The 21,539-nt window shown below is 44.4% G+C and overlaps 2 protein-coding genes across 3 annotated transcripts in view; both read right to left on the reverse strand.

The window, feature by feature from the left end:
• Window positions 1-21,539, reverse strand: part of MED8 (mediator complex subunit 8) — a 313,799-nt gene that overhangs the window by 90,115 nt on the left and 202,145 nt on the right. The window lies entirely within an intron of this gene.
• LOC137419168 (apelin receptor A-like) lies at window positions 9,769-13,192 on the reverse strand. Its single transcript, XM_068105334.2, has one exon. It carries the CDS (start codon window positions 11,540-11,542, stop codon window positions 10,292-10,294), a length of 1,251 nt encoding a protein of 416 aa, XP_067961435.1. The 5' UTR covers window positions 11,543-13,192; the 3' UTR covers window positions 9,769-10,291.

Below are 21,539 nucleotides of genomic sequence, written 5' to 3' on the forward strand. Positions count from 1 at the left end.
GCATGGAGTGATTTGGAATCATAAGAGATTGAATATTTTTTTGAAATGGAATGAGTTGAAGAGGAAATTGAAAGGAGCCTTTTAAATAAGAAGAAAAACAGCGTGTTGTAATAAACCACTGAATAAAACACTGAAGAGGATAGTTGAAACATATTTAAACAGAACTGTGAAGAACAATCTTATCTTCACAAAAATACCAATGGGGAGAGGAAGCCTAGAGCGACGACCACAAGTCACTTGAACAGGGCAAAAGGTGGAAGGCAAGGGGAAAATGGGGGCGGGGTGAGACAGCGCACGTGGGCAGAGGCAAAAGCACACGAGGAGAAAGGGAATTAAAAGTTTTTTTTGTTTGTTTTTTTGTTTGTTTTTTGGGGGGGGGGTGTGGGGGTTACAACGTTAGACAAATAGTAGATGTTTGGTGAAGCTTGGTGGAGAAGGGGAAATCAAAAAAGCTAGCAAAACAGCGAAGGAAGGAACAACCTTCGACGGGGGAAGCCTGAGGCTGCAAGGCCTTGCTCGCGACGCGGCAAACAAACGATTAATTTATGAAAGATAAACACCGAGAAACTTCCAAGGGGGACACTATAAGTTCACACGCCGAGCGATAAATACAGTTTCGACAAAATACAATTGTGAACAGACTTAACTTTGAAAAACGTGGAGACCGTGTGGACCGTCGAAAACCCCTGCCACCGTCTCCAAGATCTCGCGAGATCTGATTTATTATTATTCTCAAAAGGTTTAGTATTCAGGAACAGCTATCTAAAGTTAAAAAGGTTAACGTAAAATGATATGGGGATCGTGACCCGGAAGAGGCGGCGCGAGCAAAGTCAGGGAAGAAGGCGTGACGTTAGAGCTCCGTACCTAGCGTGGTCGAGCGTACCTGGCGAGTGAACTCTGAGTCCTTGAAAGGAATCTCGGGCGATCGGTGTTAATGCTGGAGTGGTGGAAATGCCTGGAATCCAGGTACAGGCGAGAGGTTCCGGAGAATCTTCGTCAGGAGGCCGCGGCTCGAGTGAGAGCCGTCCGCCATTTCGCCCCGCACGCAACCTTCATTGGAAAAGGTTTTTGTCGCGTCGGCTGGGCTTATCCTCCGGTGGTTTGCCGGGGACGGCTGTGCAATACAGCGGCGTCTGAAGATTGCCCTGCAGTTCGCTGATTGAACGGTGCAGGTGCACGTCTGGATCGCATCTTTGAGAGTTCCCTTTCCACTGCCCGTTTGCTGTTAGTGTGGATCACGTGACAGTCCATGCCTTGCCTACACCTCCTTACTCGCCATCGCCCCGTCGCCTCAGCTCCGTGGAGTTACAGAGACTTTGAGAAGGGCTCGGTTTCAGTCCCTGGGGTGAGGGGGGTGGGTACCGTGAGTTTGAGCTAGGTTACCCTCTTAAGATCTTGATGGAATGGTTGATTGCCACCATTGTTATATGGTTCTTTTTTTGTGCTTTTAATATACTAGGGCATGCCCGTACTATATATATAGGACGTGCCCGTAAGTGCGTGATGTTACCGTACAATGAATGTATCGTCCCGACGCCGCAGCTCGGATGGCGCTGCAGTTAATCGGGCCCCCAAATTCCTCATCGACGATAACTAAACAATATATTATATGAATCGCACCGTACATACCTCCTTCTAGATCTTGTTCTTGTCTTGATATACTCACTCAGGCTCACTCTATCACGACTGAGTCCTCCCAGCTCCTCCAAATGGCGCCCGCTCGCCGCTACGTAAGTCCGGAAGTGACGTCCTCATTTGACTGTCCGGAAGGTCGCATATCGCAGGAAAGCGAAAGAATCGCAAATTAGTTTTAATTAGTTTTAAAACATCGTTTAACGCCAACATAGCGCCAACATAGTTTGCCGACGGGAAATAAATGAATACGCTCTCAAATGTGCCATCCGAGGCAGAGTCTGTTCGCCACGTTCGGCACACATGATAGCTCGCTGCTCTCTGATTGGTTGAATCGTTTTTTGGACATAGCTCGGTAACTACTTCTGCGATTAATTTAAAACCTTGAAAAGGCACATCCTCGGGTCCCCAGCAATATACCTGGCAAGTTTCAAGTATATCGGACCGGTAGTTGTCGAGAAACAGCGGTCACAGACAAACATACATACAAACATACAAACATACAAACATACAAACATACAAACATACAAACATACACACAGAGATTGCTGGAATTATAGATAGATTATTTGTTCATTGACAACCAAGAGTGTGGTTTCCTTATTGATTTGATTGTTTCATTTGATGGTTTCATGGATGGTTTCATTAGCGATGGATTTTGAAACTGAATAACTATTCTTTCTGCCGTGACCCCTCTCAGGGTTCGGGGGTAGAACGAAACCAGAAGGTCGGGGAGGAACACGTAACAGAAATTTGGGGCTCGTCCAATTGACTCGTGGGCTCGAAATTGGGTCTGCGTCCGGGATCTAAAATTCCCTAAATTTAGTCCGGAAAAGAATTCCCTAACATTCCCAGAATTCCCAAATTTGGAACGTGTTCCAACATTCCCAAATTTTTCAAAAAACATTTTAAAAAAATTGTTTTTTAAAATTTCTTGTGTGAAGATTTACAGGTGTTAACAATAGTCACCATGGAGTTTGACACAGAGAAGTTTGCAGTGACCCCCAGTGAAGCACAGTTCAGAGCGTTAGTAAAATCGGACCTCTTGAAATTGGCCAAACATTTTAGCTTGGAGGTCCGAACAAATATGAGGAAGGCAGAGATGCAGACAGTGGTGATACAATCTATGGTGGGATTAGGAACATGGGAAGAGGTAGCCTGGGATTGGTTACCCGAGGAACCAGAAGATGTGGAGCTCCGGAAACCGGAGATGCAATTACTGAGCCAGGAAAGGGAAAAAGCAGAGGAACGGAAAGCAGAAAAGGAAAGAGCAGAACAGAAACGAGAACTCCAGGAAAGGTTAAAAGCAGAGGAAAGGAAGCAGAAAAGGAAAGAGCAGGACATGAACGAGAACTCCAGGAAAGGTTAAAAGCAGAGGAAAGAAAAGCAGAAGAGAGAAGAGAAGAGAAACAAGCAGAGGAAAGCAGAGTTCAAAGAGAACTCGAGGAAAGAAGAGCAGCACAGGAAAGCGAACTCCAGGAAAGGTTAGAAAGGATGAAAGCAGAGGAAAGGAAGGTGGCAAGGGAACTCGAAGCAGAGGAGAAAAAAGCTGAAAGGGAGTTAAAGGCACACGAAGTGGTGCTTCAGCAGGAAATTAAAGCCAAGGAGCTGGATGTAATGAAAGAACGGGGAGAGGTACCATCCATGCCGACTGGCTCGACACCTCGTCAGAACACCTGGGATGTTGGCAGACATGTGAGGCTGGTTCCACCCTTCAATGAAAAGGAGGTAGCGAATTTTTTTTCACACTTTGAGAAGGTGGCTCAACTGCTAAACTGGCCTGAGGAGTCCTGGACCATATTAGTGCAAAGTGTTCTGGTGGGTAAAGCTCAAGATATTTATTCGGCTTTACCGATTGACCAATGTGCAGATTATGAGGTATTGAAGCCTATGAATTCTCAAAGCTTACATTCTCAAAGCCTATGAATTGGTCCCGGAAGCTTACCGACAAAAATTCCGGAATGCCAGGAAGAGGGAAAGTGAGACCCATGTGGAGTTTGCCAGAATGAAAGAAACCATGTTTGATAGGTGGTGTGATTCAAAAGGGGTTGGGAAAGACTTCGAACTATTGCGACAATTGATCCTGGTGGAGGAATTCCAGCAGTGTGTCCACGAGGACATTAAAGTACATCTGGAGGAAAGGAAAGTACCAAAGTTGTATGAAGGAGCAACCATGGCAGATGACTATGCCTTAACCCACAGGAGGGGGTTCCACAAGCCTAACTTCTCACCTAGACCTAGCCAGGGGAGCTATGGTACCTCAGGGGCGGAGAACGAAAATTCATGGGGGCGGCCTCGAGATGACTATGAGGACCACTCTGATACCACGTCTTCTAGAAATCAGAAGACAACAGTTCCAAGGCAGACGTATCCTCCGGGGGGCCCGAGGCAGACCACGAGTTTTTCCTCCGGGCCTACTTGCGCTTTTCACAAGAAACCTGGACATGTGATGTCCCAATGTTATGCCTTGAAAAGGGGAAATCAGGAGTGGAGTTCGACTAGTACAACTCCAAATGCAATGGCCATTGTGAGAAATCGCCCTCAAAAGGGTTACCAACCATTTATTTCAGAGGGGTTTGTGTCACTGGATGGAGCCTCGACTAACCGGAGACCTGTTAGGGTATTGAGGGACACAGGAGCACATCAATCTTTAATGCTTGAAGGCATCTTGCCATTGTCAGAGGAGACGGCAACTGGTGATAGTGTTCGTTTTCAGGGGATTGGTTGCTGTGTTAGTGCTCCACTTCATGTCATCCATTTGGAGTCCGATTTGGTGTCAGGACCGGTCACCATCCGTTTATGAACCACTCTTCCTGTAGAAGGAGTATCTTTTGTTATCGGGAATGATTTGGCCGGTGGTCAAGTTTCTGGTAGCCCGATGTTTGTTGAAAAGCCTAGTATGAAGCGCCCTGAAGAGAAGAGGAAATACCCTGAAACTAAGTGTCAGCACACGCACGTCAGGGATGGAGGCAATATTAGCAAGCCCTTTGTAGGGGGACTGAACTTCAAAACAAAGGAAGATGTTCTGGAGTCTGCCTTCAGCAAATATGGACCGCTTTTGGAAGTGCCCCTGATAAAAGACAGGGAGACACAAAAGTCTAGAGGGTTTGGCTTTGTCATGTTTGAAAACTCAAAGGACGCCAGAGTTGCAGAAAAGGATCTTAATAGCAAGGAGTTGGAAGGTCGGACCACAACAGTAGGGAAGGCATTTCCTTGGTGGCGAGGGGGCTACAGAGGAGGACCACAGAGTAGTAGTGGTGGTGGCCGCAATCGATATTATTATGGAGGCTTCCAGAGTTATGGCAGCTCCCGAAGGAAGGATTTATCAGAGCAGTGGCCGAGAAGGAGACCGCTATTCATGTGACTACAGTGATAAGTGGTCCAACCGGGATTGTTAGGAAAGTTAGAAAGAGTTGAAGGACTGAATGCTGTGGAGCAGCCGAGCCAAGATTCCTACACGGATCAACCGTGAACGCCACGTTCCTAAAGGCGTCCAGGTAGTGAACTTTCCTACACGGATTAACCGTGAACTCCACGTTCCTAAAGGCGTCCATGTAGTGAATATGTCCAGGCCTCATCACCCAACCACCATGGAACCTGGCCCTCAGCTCGGCCTCCCAGAAAAGGTGCTATCGATTTGCTTGACTTTGGATTTTTGATCAACCCCTTAACCTTCATTCAAAAGAAACTAAAAGTAAAAGTCAGAAGTTGATGATGGAGTTTGGCGTTGCAGGGGTTCCACTTGGAAATTGAACATGTAAAGGGCAGGGACAATGTCGTTGCTGATGCTTTGTCTAGAGTGAATTAATGTTGGAAATCTCTGTGGGTTGTTCGAAGTTTGTTGCTTTATTTTTGGGAGATATTAATTGCTGCTCACGGGAATTGGTGATTTGGGGTTGTGAGTTTATTTGTGTTTGTTTAAAGAGTTTGCATGCAAAGAAAGTTTTTGCTGTGTTCAAACTTTCTTTCTTGAGGAGGGGAAGTGTTACGGATTTGTCACGTCCGCTGTGGTGGTTTTCACCCACTTGACATGTTTCTGATATCATGTATTATTATTATTCTCAAAAGGTTTAGTATTCAGGAACAGCTATCTAAAGTTAAAAAGGTTAACGTAAAATGATACAGGAATCGTGACCCGGAAGAGGCGGCGCTAGCAAAGTCGGGGAAGAAGGCATGACGTCAGAGCTCCGTACCTAGCGTGGTCGAGCGTACCTGGCGAGTGAACTTTGAGTCCTTGAAAGGAATCTTGGGTGATCGGTGTTATCGCTGGAGTGGTGGAAAAGCCTGCGAAGCCAGGTACAGGCGAGAGGTTCCGGAGAATCTTCGTCACGAGACCGCGGCTCGAGTGAGAGCTGTCCGCCATTTCGCCCCGCGCGCAACCTTCATCGGAAAAGGTTTTTGTCGCATCGGCTGGGCTTTTCCTCCGGTGGTTTGCCGGGGACGGCTATGCAATACAGCGGCGTCTGAAGATTGCCCTGCGGTTCGCTGATTGAACGGTGCAGGTGCACGTCTGGATCGCATCTTTGGGAGTTCCCTTTCCACTGCCCATTTGCTGTTAGTGTGGATCACATGACAGTCCATGCCTTGCCTACACCTCCTTACTCGCCATCGCCCCATCATCTCAGCTCCGTGGAGTTACAGAGACATTGAGAAGGGCTCGGTTTCAGTCCCTGGGGGGGCCGTGAGTTTGAGCTAGGTTACCCTCTTAAGATCTTGATCGAATGGTTGATTGCCACCATTGTAATATGGTTCTTTTTGTGTGCTTTTAATATATTATTTGTTCATTGACAACCAAGAGTGTGGTTTCCTTATTGATTTGATTGTTTCATTTGATGGTTTCATGGATGGTTTCATTAGTGATGGGTTTTGAAACTGAAAAACTATTCTTTCTGCCGTGACCCTTCTCGGGGTTCGGGGGTATACCGAAACCAGAAGGTCGGGGAGGAACACGTAACAATATCATATATCATATACAATAGCCAATCATGTATCTTACCCATAATTGGAGGGAATAACCAAACAGCTCTCATCTCATAAATTACCACAGGTGGATATACCTATACTGTGTACACGTATCTGTCAGGAAACGAATGAAGACAGCAGGCGTTGAAGTAGCAGATCAATCCATGTACGGTACATAATAAATCAGCTTCGAAGGCGTAAAAACACAGGATGAACGTTTATGTGTGGCTTATTCCAAAATATCTCTGAAGATATATATATCTTTTGAGATATTATTACCTCCGACATCAAAGGTGGATGGAGGTTACGTTTTCACACCTGGCTCTCTGTTTGTCTGTCTGTTTGTGAACAAAATATCTCAACAAATTGTGGACGGATTCGGACGAAATTTGGCAGCGATGTGGCATATGTGACAAGGAAGAAATGATTAGATTTTGATGAAGATCCGGATTCGGATCCGGATACTATAATTTTTTAAGTGATTCTTCACCATTGGGAGATGGGGCCAAAAACGATACATAGCAGGACATCTCAAAAAGTTGTGGACGGACTTGGACGAAACTTGTTGGACAGGTTGTGTGTGAGACAATGACGATTCGATTCGATTTTGGTGAAGTTTCGGATCCGGCTCGTAGAATTTTTGAAGTGATTCTTCACCATCGAGTGATATCGCCAACCAGGTGGAGGTATGCTCTCCACTGAGTGCCGTTCTAGTTTTCCATGAATTACAAGACAAGAGTAGACATTAGGAAAAGGATCTTGTGATTTCAGAATCATCAGCCATATGCTCAATTAGGAACACCAAACAGGTCAACCAGGAATGCCTAATACAGAATGCCCTTTTTGATAGTGGCGCCTCGAAAACCTAATCCAAGTCTTTTATTTACAAAGTTTGATTCTTTTTGAGAGACCAAGTTAAGTTTAAATCTATTCACCTGTGTAAAGGTTGCAAAAAACTCCTGCTTTACTCGCTTTGTTTGAACCATCTAGCTGCTGCACCTCGACACATAATATATTTTTAGAGCTCTGATCACAACAAGCAACAGGTTGCTCAAATATCCCCCACCCCCGCTCTTTTCCTCCATGTCATCCTGTTTGTAAAACTTGTAGGAGTCAAAGTCCCAGCAGCTTGTGAGCCCCCCCAACTCGAGGCAACCTTGGTAGCGTCCGCCCGACAGTGCCAACAATGGCACTTGCAGCTGCGCACATTTCCAATCGGGAAGTTTCGGGCTTAAAGGAAAAGAAACTCAGGCCTGGGAACCCAAGGGCGGCCTTCCCGTGGTGTACCAGGCCCCAGGTGAAGATTATAAGGTCCCCATCTCCTGCACCATCCTGTTTCTGCCACCGTTAACATCGACATCCCAAACTGAGTGGATGCTCTACCCATTACACCGCCGAATCTGGTTGAATGGAAGATGGAACTTTTACAACAACCTCAGTCAAGACAGACATACAGAGACATGGAGAAGGGGAAGGGCAAGAGAGGCCTAGCATCTTGAAACAAGAAAGAGCAATCAGAGATTGCAAACCCTCGCCAGGATGTATTTCCAGTGGCTTTTAAGGATTTTGTGTTAAAACAAATATGGCGGCCGAACCACGTGACTGATGACGTCATCATTATTTTATTTCTAAACCTATTTATTCCGAGATTATGCTCAAGAAATTTCATCTTGATCGGATGAAGTTTTGTACTTGTCGAATTATGACGTCATAATGGAGGCACCTATGACATCATCATTAACATATTTTATTCCCCATGGAGAGTTCTTTACAATGAGCCATGTCTCAAATTTTTTATTCAGGGCTTTCGGAGATTATAGAGGTGCAAAGATTTTCGGGTTTTCCAAGATGGCGGCCGAACCACGTGACCAATGACGTCATCATTATTTTTTTTCTCCACCAGTTTATGCCGTCATGGCTCTCAAGAAATTGAATCTTGATTGGATGAAGTTTTGTACTTGTCGAATTATCGAATTATGACGTCATAATGAAGGCCTTGGGCCGAGAGAGTAAAAAATTTGGCACAGTCTATTCCAGGGAAAGGCAAATATGTGTGTAAAGTTTGGCGATTCTATGTGCAACGGTGCAGATGTAGTACTGCGCACAAACAGACAAACAGACAGACAGACAAACCAACGCCAACCGATCAACATACTTGCCGGAATCTTTTCCGGCAAGTAACAAACGGACTGAAATGCAATACCCTCTCCTCTGGCGAGGGTAATAACTAGCACAAGACACGGAGCATCTTACATTTTCCCCTTCCTGGATGATCAATTCAACAATGTGGACTAGGTTATAAGAAAAAGTCATGTTTATTACTTTCATTAAATGTCACATCTTTCGAAACATCAATGATTATATCATGCTGTGCATGTTTCATGACATCAATTTTTTAAAATGTAGTTTTACAAAGTTATAGAATGAGGAAGCAGATAAATGCAAGGATGTCTTCAGATGAGTTATATATAATAAGGCTATTCAAGGTTATACTGCATGGATATTTGTGAGATAAACATGTGTGTGTGTGTGTGTGTGTGTGTGTGTGTGTGTGTGTGTGTGTGTGTGTGTGTGTGTGTGTGTGTGTGTGTGTGTGTGTGTGTGTGTATACACACACACACACACATGTATGTAGATGGTGAGAAACTCACTTTGCTGCCTGCAGCAACGATTGAAGTTATAGCACAATGTTTGCTTATGAATGGCAAAATGACTAGAAATAGTAAATATCAAATTAACAAAATGAAAAAGTGGCAAATTTAGAATGTTTAGGGAGATATGCCTGGTGATTGGAGAGAGTGAGGTGAAAATGGGGAGAGAGAAGATGGGGGGTTGAGGGGAGGAAACGGGGGGATGAGTTCAGGTTCACTGACCCATAATCTCGCACCACGCACACTCACACACAAACATGTACACTCACACACAAACATGCACACTCACACACAAACATGCACACTCACACACAAACATGCACACTCACACACAAACATGCACACTCACACACAAACATGTACACTCACACACAAACATGCACACTCACACACAAACATGCACACTCACACACAAACGTGCACACTCACACACAAACGTGCACACTCACAGACACAGACACACACACAAAAACACACACACAAACACGCACACACAAACACACGCTCACTCTCTCTCACACACACACACACACTCACACACACACACACACACACTCACACAAACACACACACACACACACACACGTTATTCATTTATATATACCGTATTAGGTGAGGGTATCATTGTGTGATTAAATGTCCATAATTGTCCAAATTGAGGCTCCATGCAGAGTTTGAAGGATGATGGAGAATTATAGTAAAAGCTTTCAGGACTAAACAGAAAATGCAATTTTTAAACATCAATGTTTACAAACAATATAAGGAATCAAGACAACATGATATTGGGATAGGAAGTCCATGACATTGTCTCAGACAAATTCATCATTGCTTTCGGTTCCTTCAAAGTCAGACTGTATATTAACATCAATTTCAATAACAACTTTCTGGAACGCCGTTTAAAAACTCTTTCGAAAAACAAAGTTATTTTCATCATCAGTGTCAGCAATTGATGATTCCTCAAGCTTCCAACGAATGTTTGGAACTTCAGTGGTGCGATCATGCAGGTCATGCCGGGATCCACAGGTCCAGCTGTGGATCCACACCCGTTACAGGCTCGTAGAGTCCGAGTGACTCGGCTCCCCCACGCGAGGACCATGAGGGACACGGTCCTTGCGGTAACCAGGATCGAATTCAGATTTTGTCCCTGACGAGCGGACACAGCAGCAGCCACACGAGGGTGTCGACGGCTCGTTGTACACGGCATACAGGAGCGGGTTGAGACAGCTGTTGCCATATCCAAGGCACAGTGCGTATGGAAGTCCCCTGTGGATGGCTTTCTCGAGCGAGCAATGAGGGGCGAGGAGCCGAAGCCACACGAACGCATCGAGAGCACGGAGGACGTGGTACGGGGCCCAACAAAGCACGAAAGCCGCGAGCAGCGCCAGCAGAGTCCTGCGGAGCCTGGGAGTCCTCCGAGGAAAACGTCCTGTTGATGACGAGAAGTGCGCACTGAGGTGTCGCAAGAGACGACCGTACGAGATGAAGAGCAGCAGCACGGGCATGGCAAAGCCTACAGAAGCCTGGAAAAGAGCAATAGCGGCGGCCCAGAGGTGCTGGGTATCTGGGGACGCAACACGGGACAGGTCAGAGGTGCACACGAAGATGACTGCTTCGGCGTCCACGTGCTCGCCCGAGTCGTTTCCCTTCTGCGAGTCCTGCTGCTTCAACGTGGCCAAAGTGAAAGCTGGAAGTGCTGCTAGCACGGCGCCGGCCCAGACTAGAATGGCGGCGATTATGGGTCCGGCTCGTCCGACCCGAGATCCTGGAGATCGTGCTCCTGGTGGCAGCGCGCGGGTCACGGTGATGCATCGCAGCACGGCTAGGGCACCTAGGCTGAATACACCTGCGTACATGTTAGCGGTGGCGAGGCCGCTGCAGAGCACGCACAGCGCTGCCCCAAACGGCCATCGGTACGCCCTGGCTGCATATGTTGCCCACAAGGGTAGCGACAGCAAGAAGAGCAGATCGGCGGCAGCGAGGCTTGCTAACAAAGCAGCAGGGATGGGCCGTGCTCGGAGCCGCGTGCCAAGCGCACCTTGTAGTACACGGATGTTTGCAGGTAGTCCCGCCAAGAATGTGAGAATGTAGGCTAATGGGATGATAACTTGGCTCGGTGGCCATTCCGAGTAGTCACAATTGTTCTGAGCAGGTGTGGCCGGTATGTCTGGGTCGTAGTTTTCATAGTAATCATCATAATAGTAGCTATTTGGTTCAGAGCTCGCACCTGAGTAGAAGTCGCCATAATCCATTGGAAGGGCAGGAAAAGGAGAGCTGGCGATGTGGAACACACGGGACATTCTTGTTAGTTGCTGTGGTGTCGATGACAGAGCTACACCTGTGGCTGTGTGTGAAGTTTCTTCGAGGTGATATATTTATACAGAAGTGCCTATCCTGCTAAATAAATTCCCTCCCACTCATCATCACAACAACTGCAGGTGTTAGCCTTTTTTGCAAGACCCGTATCCCGTCTCCACTCTGACATCCCGTGCAAGACGTTTTGCCCGAAGGGCCGGTGCACGTCATAAACCTACAGTTCTCATGCAAAGCCTTTTTGTGCGAGGCCGAGCCCGGACCTCCAATTGAACTCCTCTCCTCCAACCGAAAAATGCAGAATAATATTGCAAAAAAGCAACTGTGTGGCAGAGTTGTTGAATTGTAAAAATTAACAATGTACGTAAAAATGAACTGTGTGGCAGAGATGTTGAATTGTAAAAATTAAAATTCTGCATAAAAAATGAACTGTGGCAGAGTTGTTGAATTGTAAAAAATAACAATGTACGTAAAAAATGAACTGTGTGGCAGAGTTGTTGAATTGTAAAAATTAAAATTCTGCATAAAAAATGAACTGTGGCAGAGTTGTTGAATTGTAAAAAATAACAATGTACGTAAAAAATGAACTGTGCGGCAGAGTTGTTGAATTGTAAAAATTAACAATGTACGTAAAAAATGAACTGTGTGGCAAAGTTGTTGAATTGTAAAAATTAACATTCTACATTAAAAATGAACTGTGGTAGAGTTGTTGAATTGTAAAAATTAACTTTCTACATAAAAAATGAATTGTGTGGCAGAGTTGTTGAATTGTAAAAATTAACATTCCACATAAAAAAATGAACGGTGTGGCAGAGTTGTTGAATTGTAAAAAAAAACTTTCTACATAAAAAATGAACTATGTGGCAGAGTTTTTGAATTGTAAAAATTTACATTCTACATTAAAAAATGAACTGTGGCAGAGTTGTTGAATTGTAAAAATTAACATTCTCCATAAAAAATGAACTGCGTGGCAGAGTTGTTGAATTGTAAAAATTAACATTCTACATAAAAAATGAACTGTGGCAGAGTTGTTGCATTGTAAAAATTAACAATGTACATAAAATATGAACTGTGCGGCAGAGTTGTTGAATTGTAAAAAAAATAATGTACGTAAAAAATGAACTGTGCGGCAGAGTTGTTGAATTGTAAAAATTAACAATGTACGTAAAAAATGAACTGTGTGGCAGAGTTGTTGAATTGTAAAAATTAACATTCTACATTAAAAATGAACTGTGGCAGAGTTGTTGCATTGTAAAAATTAACAATGTGCATAAAATATGAACTGTGCGGCAGAGTTATTGAATTGTAAAAAAAATAACAATGTACGTAAAAAATGAACTGTGCGGCAGAGTTGTTGAATTGTAAAAATTAACAATGTACGTAAAAAATGAACTGTGTGGCAGAGTTGTTGAATTGTAAAAATTAACATTCTACATTAAAAATGAACTGTGGCAGAGTTGTTGAATTGTAAAAATTAACTTCTACATAAAAAATGAATTGTGTGGCAGAGTTGTTGAATTGTAAAAATTAACATTCCACATCAAAAATGAATTGTGTGGCAGAGGAGTTGAATGGTAAAAATTAACATTCTACATTAAAAATGAACTGTGGCAGAGTTGTTGAATTGTAAAAATTAACTTCTACATAAAAAATGAACTGTGTGGCAGAGTTGTTGAATTGTAAAAATTAACATTCTACATAAAAAATGAACTGTGTGGCAGAGGAGTTGAATGGTAAAAATTAACATTCTACTTTAATGTTATCCATTAACTCCCAGTGTGTACCCTGGATAAGAATAGGTACGCCGTATCCCTGCATGTCGTAAGAGGCGACTAAGAGGGTTGGCGTCAGGAAGGGCATCCGGCCATAAAAACATTGCCTCAAAAAGAGAACCTTGACAATTACAACTACATGTGGGCAGGGTACAGCCCGACGTGGAGATCGGTTTCTGAGGTTTGGGACATGGAATGTAGGGACAATGACAGGGAGATCAGGAGAAGTGGTGGAAGTATTGGTCAGAAGAAGAGTGGACATATGTTGTGTGCAAGAGACGAGATGGAAGGGAAGTGGTGTGAGAATGGTGAAGGGTAGGCAGGGACAGAAATACAAGTTTGTGTGGCAAGGGTGCCTGGAGGGCGTGAATGGTGTTGGTGTCCTGTTTTCGGAGGAGTTTGTAGACAGTGTGGTGAGTGTGACTAGAGTGAGTGATAGGTTGATGATGGTGAAAATGATGATTGGAAAGCTCTTGGTGAACGTCATCTCGGGATATGCTCCGCAGGTTGGTCGAAGCGATGAAGAGAAGGACAAGTTCTGGTGTGCGATAGAGAAGCTGATGGAAAACGCGAAAGATGAGGAAGTTGTTGTGGTAGGAGGAGACCTAAATGGACATGTGGGAAGGAGTATGGATGGTTTTGACGGAGTTCATGGGGGTTACGGATATGGTGTGAGAAATGGAGAAGGTGAAAGGATTTTGGAGTTTGCTGATGGAGCTGATTTGTTGATTTGTAATACTCAGTTCCAGAAAGAGGATAATAAGCTTGTTACATACACGTCAGGTGGGTCGACGACAACCGTCGACTACCTGATGGTGCATAGGCGAGATAGGGGGCACCTCCGGGACACAAAGGGGATCCCGGGGGAGGAGGCTGTTTCACAGCACCACTTGATTGTCTGCGACATAAGGGTGAAAGGTGCGAGGAGAGCTCGGCGGGTGAAGTACCAACCGAGAATGAAGGTGTGGAGGTTGAAAGAGGTGCCAGTAAGGGAGGCATTAAAAGAGAGGCTGTGTAGGGTCGAGGATGATGTGGTTGAGCTTGAAAGTGGTTGGATGTCAATGAAAGCTAGTCTGTTGGGAGCCGTTGGTGAGGTATGTGGATGGACAAAAGGACCACCGAGGCACTCGGAAACATGGTGGTGGGATGATGAAGTTGGAAAGAGGATTGACGAGAAGAGGAAGAAGTTCAAGGCGTGGCAGAAGGCGAAGGGTATGGGACACGAAACAGCAGCGCATGAAAGTTATAAGGCAGCCAGGAAGGCTGCAAAGAAAGAGGTAGCAAAGGCGCAGGAGGCATGTAGGAAAATATTCGGAGAACGCTTGGATTCGGAAGAGGGTCAGAAAGCAGTATTCAGGATTGCAAAGCAGATAGCGAAAGAGAGGTGTGATGTGATGGGGGTGAGTTGCTTGAAGGATGAAGTGGGACAAATCGTTGTCGACCCAGATGGAATTAAAGGAAGATGGAAAAGATATATGGAAATGCTGTTGAATACAGAGAATGAATGGGATGGCAACATAGAGAGTAACTCAGTTTTAGGACCGGCAGAGAAGATAACTGAGAAGGAAGTTGAGGAAGCGATAAAAGCAATGAAGGGTAGAAAAGCGGGAGGGCCGATGGGAGTTGTGGGAGATATGTTGAAGGCAGCAGGAAGTTGGGGTGTGAAGAGAATGACAGAGATCTGTAATCTGGTGGTGAAAGAAGGCCGCATTCCAGTGAATTGGGAACTGAGTACTCTCGTCCCTCTATACAAGGGGAAAGGTGACCCTCTGGAGTGTGGCTCATACCGAGCGATAAAGTTATTGGAGCATGGAATGAAGGTATTGGAAAGGGTGTTGGAGAGGAGGATAAGGAAGAAAGTGAAGATCGACGAAATGCAGTTTGGATTAATGCCAGGAAGAGGAACGACAGACGCGCTTTTCATTGTGAGGCAGTTGCAGGAGAAGTACATGGAGAAGAGGAAGAAGTTGTTTCTTGGGTTTGTTGATCTGGAGAAAGCATTCGATCGGGTTCCACGCAAAGTATTGACATGGGCATTGAGGAAGTTAAGAGTGGAGGAATGGTTGATCAGAGTAGTGATGGCAATGTACAAAAGAGCACGCACAGCTGTAAGGACGAAGGACGGGAACAGTGGTGAGTTTGAGGTGAAGGTGGGAGTGCATCAGGGGTCGGTACTAAGTCCACTACTATTTGTAGCTGTGATGGAGGTGCTGGCTCAGAACGTAAAGGAGGGTTTACCGTGGGAGTTGTTGTATGCAGATGATCTGGTGTTGATTGTGGAAAGTATGGATGGACTGAAGGAAAAGATGAACACGTGGAAGGAATGTATGGAGACAAAAGGTCTGAAGGTGAATATCGGAAAGACGAAGGTGATGGCAAGTGGTAAAGCATGTGGTGAGGTGGAAAGAACTGGGAAGTGGCCCTGTGCTGTGTGTAGGAAGGGTATCGGAGTGAACTCCATTCAGTGTACAATGTGCGCTGAGTGGGTTCATCAAAAATGTAGTGGTCTGAGAGGGTCATTAACCAGTGTGGCAGCTACATTCAAATGTAAGGTGTGCACAGAGGGAGCTGCAGATGGAGGAAATGTTGAGTTGGATGTTGGAGACGGCGTGAAGCTGGAAGGTGTGAAAACATTTTGCTACCTCGGAGACATGCTGAATGGAGAAGGTGGATCAGACTCGGCAACGGTTGCTCGAGTGAGATGTGCATGGAAGAAGTTTCGGGAATTGAGTGGCGTGCTGATGATGAGGGGAGTGTCGTTGAAGCTGAAGGGAAAGGTGTATGCTGCATGTGTGAGAAGTGTTATGATTTATGGGAGCGAGACATGGGTAATGAACGTAGAGCAGCAACGAAGGTTGGAAAGGGTGGAAATGCGAATGGTTCGACGGATGTGCGGAGTATCGTTGAGAGAGAGGAAGATAAATGATGAATTGCGAAAGATGATGGGAATAGAGCCTGTGATTGATGCTGTGAAGAGGAACAGGTTGAGATGGTTTGGTCATGTGTTGAGGAAGGATGAAAGTGACTGGTTGAGAAGAGTGATGGAAATGAATGTAGAAGGAAGTAGAAGACGGGGAAGACCAAGAAAGACTTGGCTAAAGATGGTGGAAGAAGAAATGCGGGCAAGGGGGTTAACAAGGAGAGATGCAGAAAATAGGGCAAAATGGAGAAGATTGTAATGGGGACCGCAAGGCTAACCCCCGCTCTAGCAGGGAAAATGGCCTTTAAAATGCATGTTGTGTGTTGTTGTGTTTAATGTTATCCATGAGATGATCTGGATAGGAAGACACCCTCCTAGTTTGTTTAACTTGTGTTGCCATTACCATTATCTTGGTTCCATTCAACAGTTCATTTACACACCTCGACAATAGGGTTCTACATGTGCAAAAAACACGATTATGTTATCTATAAAGTAAAAACTGTCTGTCTAACCCAAGTCGAATCCATACCCGACTATAAACTGTCCCATTGCTGCTTTGCAAGAAAGGCATTGTATCATCGAGCGTGTCCTCGGATGGACGTTAAACGGGTGTCCCGTCTTCTGGCATTCGTTGGTGGACGTTTAAGATCCCACCATGACCTTCATGAAGAGTAGGTGAGCTGTCGCCGGCACTATGGCCAAATTCAAAATTCCTGCACTAACTGAGGGCACAGCCGTGTCCTCAGCCAATCATGCTAAACCACAACCTTGTGCTGCATATGACCGAAGAAGAAGAAGGTAAGAAGTGTATTAGAATACTCACCAATCATCTGGATTGAAACAGACAATAACTCGTCACTTAATCAGCTCACTATCAACTAAGATCAACATCCACTCCTTGTATCACCAGTATTTGTGACTACAGTGTTTTAGCAGTACATAGAAAGGAACCACCTTTAGAGGCCATTTTCCCCCACAGAGCAGGGGTGGGCCTTTCTTGGGCACCGAGGTCCCCTTTTTTGAAGCAATGTTTTACAGCCGCCAACCCTGTTAGTCGCCTTTTGCGACACACGGGGCATTACCAGTGAACTGGTACTCAATTTGCCGACCTCGGAAGGATGACAGGCTGAGTCAACCCCCCTGGCGTTAATTCAACGATCGACCGGGATTCAAACCCAGGATCCCAAGCCGGCGCCCTAACCGCTAAGCCAACACCAGGCTTGCGTTTTAGCAGTGCATGGTGTTCCAAAAATACCTGGACAACTTTGGTTGTTAATATATTTAGTACCTCAAATGATAATCAATACCCTTTGTTTCTATAATGCATAAACTCAAAGTTTTCTTTATTTTCAAGTCTGGTGGTTTAATGTAAAACAAAATGGCGACTCCACAGGGGAAAGCTGAGCGTCGAATGGTTCATCGAGATGAGATCCGACATGCAAGTTCAGCGTAATTTCAGTACAAGATATGGAAGGAATCCGTCATCACGGACTAGTATCAGAGAGTAGTACAAGTGATTTAAGGAGACTGGAAGTTGTCAGAAACAGAAAAGTACAGGTCGACCAAGCACAAGTGCAGCAGACGTTGAACGAGTGTGTGAATCATTTCAACAGTCCCAGAAAATCAATCCGACGCGCATCCAGAGAACAGGGACCACCAGCCACCACTGTATACAGGATTCTGCACATAAGACTGAAGATTTATGCATATAAGGTGCAATTTCTGCAGGAGCTGAAAGCAAATCACAGACCCAAACGCAAGGCATTTGCCTTGGAAATGTTCAGTCGCATAGAGGATAACGAAATTACCTGAAAAAGGTCATTCATGGGTTTTTTGGAACACCCTGAATAATACACTACAACTACTCATCTGCCCCTTCCCCTCCTCCTTCCCTTCTAATCCCCCAGTTCAAGACTTTCTCCCAGCCCTACACAAACAGAACCATAAAGAACCACAAAGAGTGAGTGCTATTAATGCTGAGAACTACATCACCTAAAAAATTATACCTCAACTACCTTCAACATAGGAATCCTTGGCTCCTCTAAATACCATCATGGGTGAACCATCTAGACAGTGACTGCAGTGGTTGATAGAGATACCAGCACCATCTTCTCAAAACAACTTGGGGTGGGGACTAAATGGTGCTTGTGGTGCCTTCAGAAAGTATTCACATCCCTTGACTTTTCACATTTTGTTGTGTCACAGCTTGAATTTAAAATGGATTAATTTGAGATTTTTTGTCACTGATCTACACATACTATCCCATAATCTCAAATTAAAATTTTGTTTTTAGAAATTTTCACAAATTAATTAAAAATGGAAAGCTGAAATGTCGAGTCAATAAGTATTCAACCCCATTTGCTATGACACTCCAAATTGAGCTCAGATGCATCCAATTTCCTTTGATCATCCTTGAGATGTCTCCACAACTTGATTGGAGTCCACCTGTGGCCAATTCAATTGATTTGACATGGTTTAGAAATAAACACCTTTCAATACAAGGTCCCACATTTGACAGTGCATGTCAGAGCAGAAACTCTACCATGAAGTCCAACGAACAGTCCATAAAACTCCGAGATAGAATTGTGAGGAGGCATAAATCTGGGCAAGGGTATAAACAATTTGTAGAGTGTTGAAAGTTTCCAAGAGCACAGTGAGCTCCATCATTAGGAAATGGAAATAATATGGAACTACCCAGTCTTATTAGAGCTGACCATCTGACCAAAGTGAGCAACCGGGCAAGAATACGTTGATCAGGGAGATGACCAAGAACCTATAGACCACTCTGACAGAACTACAGAGTTCCTTGGCTGAGATGGGAGAACTTGCCAGAAGGACAACAGTCTCTGCAGCACTTCATAAATGTAGGCTTTATGTAAGCGTGGCCAGAGGGAAGCCACTCCTGAGAAAAAGGCACATGACAGCATGCCTGGAGTTTGCAAAAAGGCAGGTGAAAGACTCAGATCATGAGGCAAAATATTCTGTGGTCTGATGAGATTAAAATTGAACTCTGACCTAAATGCAAAGTGCTACGTCGGGCGGAAACCGAGCACAGCTCATCACCCATCTAACACTATCCCAACCGCGAAGCATGGTGGTGGCAGTATCATGCTATGGGGATGCTTTTCAGCGGCTGGGACTGGGAGACTTGTAAGGATAGGGGGAACAATGAATTGACTGAAATACAGGCAAATTTTTGAGGAGAACCTGCTTCAGAGTGCAAAAGACCTTAGGCTGTGGCAAAAATTTACATTCCAACAGCACAATGACCCCAAGCATACAGCCAAAGCAACACTGGAATAGCTTCAGAACAAGAATGTGAAAGTCCTTGAGTGGCCCAGCCAAAGCCCAGACTTGAATCCCTTTGAAAATCTGTGGAAATTCTTGAAGTTTGCTGTTCACTGACACTCCCCATCCAACTTGACAGAGCTTGAGGAAATCTGCAAAGGTGAATGGGAGAATCTCTTCAAATGCAGATGTGCAAAGCTGATACAAATGTACCCAAGAAGACTTGAAGCTGTAATCGCTGCAAAGGTGCTTCTACCAAGCATTGACTTAGGGGGTTGAATACTTATGTAAATTAGACATTTCTGTATTCGATTTTTAATTATTTTATAATAATTTTTTAAATGAAAAAAAATCCACTTTGACATTATGGGATATTATGTGTAGATCAGTGCCAAAAATTTCTCAATTTAATCCATTTTAAATTTAGGCCGTTACACAACAAAATGTGAAAAAATTCAACGAGTGTGAATACTTTCTGAAGGCAATGTAACTAGTGTCACCCACATCACATAAGCAATAAATCCAATAACTTTGCCATTGTGATACTGTATTACAGGTAACAGCATTGTCAATTACATATGATAGTACATACATCATCATGAATGCAAAATAAAAATATATTATGGGGTATAGCACACTTCACAATGCTAATGAAGATCTGCAGGTGCTGATACTTCAACTTGTTTAAAGTAGAATAGAATGCTCATTTTAATCGTGAAGTTGTGTCATTCTGCGTCGGCGCACAGGTATAGAACAATGGAGAAAATCAACAGAACATTGATCGCAGTATGCTATTGCTAACCGTCATGGGAAGCAAGATCAAGATGATGTTTCGGTTATTAGCCTTTGTCGTAGCCAAAGGATTTTCTCCCCTTTTACACAACCAGCCTCTTTTGCTCCGATGAAGGGTTAACGCCCAAAATGTTGGCTTCTCCTTGCTTCCCACAGTGGTTATCATACTTCAATTGATTCCATACATTGTTACACCTTGCTTACACCATCACACAAACAGTGTGAAAACATTTTGCTACCTCGGAGACATGCTGAATGGAGAAGGTGGATCAGACTCGGCAACGGTTGCAAGAGTGAGATGTGCATGGAAGAAGTTTCGGAAACTGAGTGGCGTGCTGATGAGGAGGGGAGTGTCGTTGAAGCTGAAGGGAAAGGTGTATGCTGCATGTGTGAGAAGTGTTATGATTTATGGGAGTGAGACATGGGTAATGAACGTAGAGCAGCAACGAAGGCTGGAAAGGGTGGAAATGCGAATGGTTCGGTGGATGTGCGGAGTATTGTTGAGAGAGAGGAAGACAAATGATGAATTGCGAAAGATGATGGGAATAGAGCCTGTGATTGATGCTGTGAAGAGGAACAGGTTCAGATGGTTTGGTCATGTGTTGAGGAAGGATGAAAGTGACTGGTTGAGAAGAGTGATGGAAATGAATGCAGAAGGAAGTAGAGTGCGGGGAAGACCGAGAAAGAATTGGCTAAAGATGGTGGAAGAAGAAATGCGGGCAAGGGTGTTAACAAGGAGAGATGCAGAAAATAGGGCAAAATGGAGAAGATTGTCATGGGGACCGCAAGGCTAACCCCCGCTCTAGCAAGGAAAATGGCCTTTAAAATGCCTGTTGTTACACCTTGCTTAAAGGACTGGTAAAAGTGGAATTGTTTTTTGATTTATGGTAAGGCATCAATATTTTAAAACAATTAAACTCTTCTAAATTTCTTCTGTAGATTAAAAAGAAAATACAAATGCACTGTCTCCTGAACTTTCACCAAGATTTGGGCAATAAAAACTAATAACAACAGAGTTTGTGATGAAACATATCAAGAACCGCTTTGTTTTTTGTTTTTTTGTAATAAAATGCTTTATTAAGTCTGTGCTCCATGAAAGAGCAAGGCTGGTTGGGTAAAAGGGGGCAAAATTTTGCAAGTGTGTGAATGACAATGAGACAGGTCTTTACAATACAGGACATCATGACTCATTACCCAAACAGGCAATGCGCA

The sequence above is a fragment of the Myxine glutinosa genome, chromosome 1, assembly GCF_964187855.1.
Source record: "Myxine glutinosa chromosome 1, kmMyxGlut1.1, whole genome shotgun sequence".
NCBI lineage: Eukaryota > Metazoa > Chordata > Myxini > Myxiniformes > Myxinidae > Myxine > Myxine glutinosa.

Coding starts and splice junctions, on each gene's coding strand:
- LOC137419168 (XM_068105334.2), bottom strand. CDS start 11,542: ATGTCCCGTGTGTTCCACATCGCCAGCTCTCCTTTTCCTGCCCTTCCA.